This window comes from Centruroides sculpturatus, unplaced genomic scaffold (assembly GCF_000671375.1).
Source record: "Centruroides sculpturatus isolate CEXI.00-Female unplaced genomic scaffold, Cexi_2.0 scaffold1071, whole genome shotgun sequence".
NCBI lineage: Eukaryota > Metazoa > Arthropoda > Arachnida > Scorpiones > Buthidae > Centruroides > Centruroides sculpturatus.
Genome location: NW_019385447.1, coordinates 149,777 through 155,566, shown reverse-complemented (window position 1 = coordinate 155,566; position 5,790 = coordinate 149,777). Strand labels below are relative to the sequence as shown.

Below are 5,790 nucleotides of genomic sequence, written 5' to 3'. Positions count from 1 at the left end.
GAATAAACTTTATGCCAATAATAGTAACAATCCTCGACCAAATCATATTTCTATTTAAAAAATGGAGAAAAAAAAACAACCCTCAGTTGAAGTTATGTCAATAATTAGACTTTATGCAGAGATAATAACTTTGTAAGTAAAAATAATATAACTATTGACAGTTACTCATGGTTATTTTTAATCAACTTAAAAATAAAAATAATTTATTTTTAATTTTTTTAATTGGAAAACAAAATTTTCTAATTATTTCCCAAGTTTTAATATTAAAAATGGGGAAAAAATAAATTTATGAGTGATTACTTTATGATATATATTTTCTATTTTAAAAATAAAACATTTTATGACTGTATTACACGAATGTAATATAGCAATGTTTAATTTGTTGAACAAATAAAGTGAAAAAATTCAATTAAATTTCAGAAGATACAACTTAATATCTTTCATATAAAAAAATGTTTAATTTAGAAATAATGCTTTNATATCATGATTATTTTTATTGACAGTAAAAAAAAAAGGCATTTTATCAAAATAAAATATTAGGTAACGAGTTAGATAAAAACTGTGAAATAACAATTTCTATATTAAAATAATAAATTGTTTCTTCTTCATTGCTAATGTATATAATTCATCATATAAATGACTCAGATACCCTTTAAGAGTCATTTGTATGATGAATAATACATAGAATATATAAATAATTTCACAAGAAAATGTCGAACAATTTAATCTCGAAAAAATTTTGCTCCAATTCAAGAAGATAAAGGGTTATAAATATAATTCTTTATCTTCTTGAATTGGAACAAATTTTCCTCAAATTCAAGACTTAATACTTGTGTTGAATTTGAGGAAAATTTTTTGGAAACGATTATACATGTAATCCTTTACTTTTCCCTAAATTGCTGTTTAACGAAATTTTCTACGAGTTACCATCATTACTCCAATTTATACTACTACGGGGTCAACATTTGCAAATGCGCTGCTGTTTTTCAAAAATGAGCACTCGGGTAACATTATTTAACGCAGAATATTGCACGTTTATTCTATATTAAGAATCTAGAAGCGCTATATGATATTCTGTGGTATTTATTTAATAAGACCTATAATAATTTAGACGAGGATTTATGATCGTTACNAAAGAGCGGAAATTATGCTTCAATAAACAAAAATTTAAATATTTATATAATATATTTTATTCTCTTTTTTTTAAAATGTTATTGTTTATATACATAAGTTCATACCTGAGACTGACGAGCGAATAATTACTTGCTTAATTTTGTACATATTTGTTTTTGTTAGAAGTTACGTAATATATAATTTATATTCATAGAATATAAAACAAATTTATCAATAGTTAAATGTGTTATCTGTACAGGGATGTTTCTACGAACGAAGATTTCCAAGAGTCATGATGTGGAGTGACACGAAAAGTTTTGGTTTCGTTCCGGGTCGATGTGTAGTTATCACTGTAGAATATATTCCTGTAACAGGAAAATATTTATATTAATCAATAATTTCCTACTGAATGAAACTCACGAAACTTTCTGATAAATAGATCAATAGTGTATGAAGTTTTTGATTTAACTATTAAATTATTATTTTTGCTCTTTCCACCCTGTGGGCACCAAGAGAGCCTTCTTAATAAGCCCGTTATGGGTTCGGCTAGACCCACAATGGTCAGGTGGCGAGAGACGGGAATTGCCATATCCAGATGGACCAGCCCGAAACATTTATGGAGTTTTTTTTTTTTTTTGTTGTCTGATTCTATCTTGGTCCTCCGGAGCTGCAGGCTTCCACCTTACGCTCGGTCATCCGGCCTTCATAACTAATTAATGTATATTTTTATGTTAAAATTCTTAAATTTCAGTCAGTAAAAGGTTCAACTACCGCTAAAAATGCTGTATATTCAAATTTGAAACTAACTAAATAATTGTTTTAGTAAATAAACAGTAGTATTATTAGTTGAATTTTCTTACCAAACATTCGTCTCTAGAGTATAGATTCTGATTTCTTTAAAACAGAAAGAGCATTCGTTACATTCCTGTTTAGCGTTGTAAGAAGGACCACACAAATCTAAATAAATTCCTATTTCATTGGCTTGCTTCCATTTGAGATCTACTCTGTGAATAACACCCACATTTTTCGAAGCTAACAAAAATTCCACTGTAGGTTTAGAGTTGAAACGCGTGCTTCTGTAAGTAGTAAAAGATTATTAACTAAAATTTAATCAATTGCTAATATAAGATACGAGATACATACATAAAAGAAACTTCTTGAAAACCCGTCTGTAATTTTGATCCGTATAAATTGATGAATAGTTTATTATTATTCCTTCCATATTTATAGAGCATTTCTTCGTCTCTGTAATTGCATACTAATTCTACATAATAATGATACACTGTAAAGAAAGTACTACGATTTTAATTAACATTATGCTTTTAAAATAATTATACAGTGTGTGTATATATATTTTATAAACATTATTAAAATGAATAAAATAAATAAGACCTACTACAATACGGTATATCGACTGTAGTCTGAAGGAACATTTTTGTGGAATCGGGTCGAATGTAGTGATGCCATTCGATTGCTTTCAAACCCATTGGGGCGCATAAAGAGTTATTTTTGCCACATCCCCTGTGGCATTTTCCTCGCAGAAAATTATCGTAACTGTCACATACGTAACCGTAAAGTGCACATTTTGAGTTGATAGATGCAACGAAGTAATGATAGGCAGACACGTGACTACAGTAGAGAATTTCACCGAAATCTACAAGAGGAAACAATTCTGACGTTATATAAATTTCATTTAGTTTGCAGTGTTTTAAGAAATCTAATGAAAAATATTTATCTACATTATTTTATATCAGATACAATATGTTATTCAAGCTTTGAAAGGCCTACTTTTAGTAGCAGTTTGATTAAGAACTAGTGTTTGTTAGGCTAACGTAAGCTCTATAAATTAGTTTGTATGATCATATTATTCCATAATAACCCTCTTAGAAATTCTTTTATAATTAACGTTAAATTTCCATTTTATATTTATATTATGTTAAATTTCCTTCCTATATATGATGAGATTTGGGTCGAATATTGTTAGTCTGAAAGTGTTGATAACTGCGTGCATCGTCAACATCCTCTCTATCGTGAGTCATTTGGAATTCCATACACTCATTTTCATATGATAGATCTTCACATATACTATTAAGATATATTTAATCATTTAATATATTATTTATTTAGCAGCTCAAAAATTGATTATGGAAGTGAAAACTATATGAGATATAATTGATGCAATTTGCATATCTGAATATATCTATTTAGAGCATCTTTTAGTTACAGTATTTTTTATAATCTTATATTTTATTCTAATAATAAATATGCGATTCGATCTAGAATAGAATTAATGTATAAGTTACTGGATATTACAGAATTTATGATTCCATTATTTCACTTTTAGAAAATCATTTTATTTCATTTCTACATATTTTTACTGGAGTTATTTCGATTGCCAAATTATTCAGTTATTTCTACATAGTACCAACTTTCGATTGTCAGATTATGCTGTACAATAGCATAATTTTTATAATGAATTGCTTCTCTCAACTCGATTTAAAGCAAGTTTTTATGACATTCCAAATATTGTATGCAAAACTATCTGAAAACAAATATTTAATGAATATTTATAGGAAAATTTGTTTTATTGTTGCATTCTTTATCTCTAAGAAATAGTTTACTTTTTTAATTTATATACAGTACTTGTCTTAGCCAAGTGAACTTTTCCAAGTATTTTTTTCATCCTTGGCAGATCGTCCAACTTTTTCATTTCTTGATTATCCATCAACCATCAAATTTATAGAGGAAATTTAGTAAAATATGACACAAATTTAAAATAAGGAGAGAGGCTATAGCTATTAAGAGGAAGTATTACAAAAAATAAAATAGTTGAGAAAAGATGAGACATATTTCGTTAATGAAGAAGTAATTTCGAGATTAGGATTCACTATTGAGTAAATTGGAAGAAAATTTTAGAAAAATCCATCAACGAGTTGTTTAACTTTCCCGGCAATATTTGGTGGCGTCATCTATTATTATAAAAATATTAAACATTTTTAAATAAAATAACTGTACTGCTGGCCAAGTAAAATGCAACACCATGTAGGACTCTAGATATTGCAGGTGTTGCATTTTACTTGACCAGCAGTGTATTATAAAATGGCAAAAAGCTTACTTTTGACAATAGAGATGGGTTTTATAAAAAAAAAATTGTAAGTGCTAATAACGAGTAAAATTGCCATTAAGTGTGCCCCTACAGGAGATACACGCGACCCCCTTTATCTCCCCCTCGACGTTTAATAACACAGGTCTGCAAAAAAAATTTTTTTTTCCAGCTGCATGGAATATTTTTGCTGAATTATATGTTTTAAAGATCACAGATTCTAAAAATAACTTCTGTTACACCCCACCACGTAAAGGTTTTTTTGATAAAAACTCTTATTTATTACAATGAACTAAATATATTATATTTTCTTACAACTAATCAACAAATTGTTTCTGATATTTATACACAATTTTTACTTTTTTTTTTCTTAAGAAACCTTTTCTTTTTTTTTTATGCTTCTCTAAACTCGTTTCCGATTTCCTTCTCTGGATTCTCGATTGAGCATCTAACAGTAGTCAGCTAACATATTGACATCCCATTTCCCTTGGTAACGTCTCTCGATATCATGGACATCCTGGTGAAATCTTTCACCCTGTTCTTCATTGTAGGCTCCCAAGTTTTCGGGAAAATAGTCAATATGGGAGTGTAAGAAATGAACTTTTAAGCTCATCTTGCATCCTTGAGCTTCATACGCTGCTGCCAGCATGCGTTGTACAATGGTTTTGTAGTCAGGGTCCTTAATATTCCCAAAAACTTATGCACTACATTCTTGAAAGAGTCCCATGCTTCTTTTTCCTTTTCTCCCTTTGTTTTCAAAAATCTGCTTTGTCTTGATCTCCAAGTTTCAATTTGAAATACGCAAATTAAACTTTCATCACAAACTCACTTATGTTTCTTTATTGACTTTTCACTGTGTATTCACCACAAACATAACAGAATCTGTCGGGAGAAATTACACAATCTCTGCGAGCCATATTCCAGAAATAAAAATACAAGCACAGTAGCGTTCGAATGCTGGATATAAACTGAGTGTGGCATTAGATGGCCAGCGAGATACTGAACCTATTTAGCTTGTTGAAACATGATCTAATCCAACAGCAGGTTGTTTATATTTATTCCTGGTATCCCAGATAACATGTCGAAACATGCTCAACCTCACCAATAATATTACTCACTATCAACTTTTAACTTGTTTCTATATGATCATGCGACCGCCCTCCTAATGCTAAAACTACTTAACCCACCTCCTCCTACCACTACTCTCTTCAACCATTAACATTTTTATTTATTTATTACCAAGTCCAGCTATAATTGATAGAATTAATGTGGGAAGTCTTCGTTTTAAGGCCATTTTTTAAAAAATAAAAAAAATAATGCTAAATTTTAAGTTAACTAGGAATTTTACGCAAAATACGAACAAAAACTTGACTATAACAAAAAAAATTGATGAGATGGAATTTTTTTGGTATTTTTTTCGTTTTTACTAAGTTGAAATCTGTAAGAAAATGTATAAAAATCCTATGCAGTTTTTTACTTGCAGACCTGTGTAATGGGTGAACCATCAAAAATTCGGCAATTTACAACACAATGTCGAATGCGCAAATTTGTTTATTTATAACTAAAAATATTCT

The 5,790-nt window shown here is 29.1% G+C and overlaps 1 protein-coding gene across 1 annotated transcript in view; it reads right to left on the bottom strand.

Annotated features, from left to right (window-relative positions):
* Positions 1 to 1,156: 1,156 nt before the first annotated feature.
* The window catches only part of LOC111639097 (pancreatic lipase-related protein 2-like), a 20,878-nt gene continuing 16,244 nt past the window's right edge, over positions 1,157 to 5,790 (bottom strand). The window contains exons 7-10 of the mRNA XM_023384877.1: positions 2,510 to 2,767; positions 2,257 to 2,395; positions 1,974 to 2,189; positions 1,157 to 1,478 (exon numbers count right to left, since the gene is read on the bottom strand). Coding sequence (XP_023240645.1) covers positions 1,361 to 1,478; positions 1,974 to 2,189; positions 2,257 to 2,395; positions 2,510 to 2,767 — 731 coding nt within the window. The 3' untranslated portion in view covers positions 1,157 to 1,360. The remainder of the gene's footprint in view (positions 1,479 to 1,973; positions 2,190 to 2,256; positions 2,396 to 2,509; positions 2,768 to 5,790) is intronic.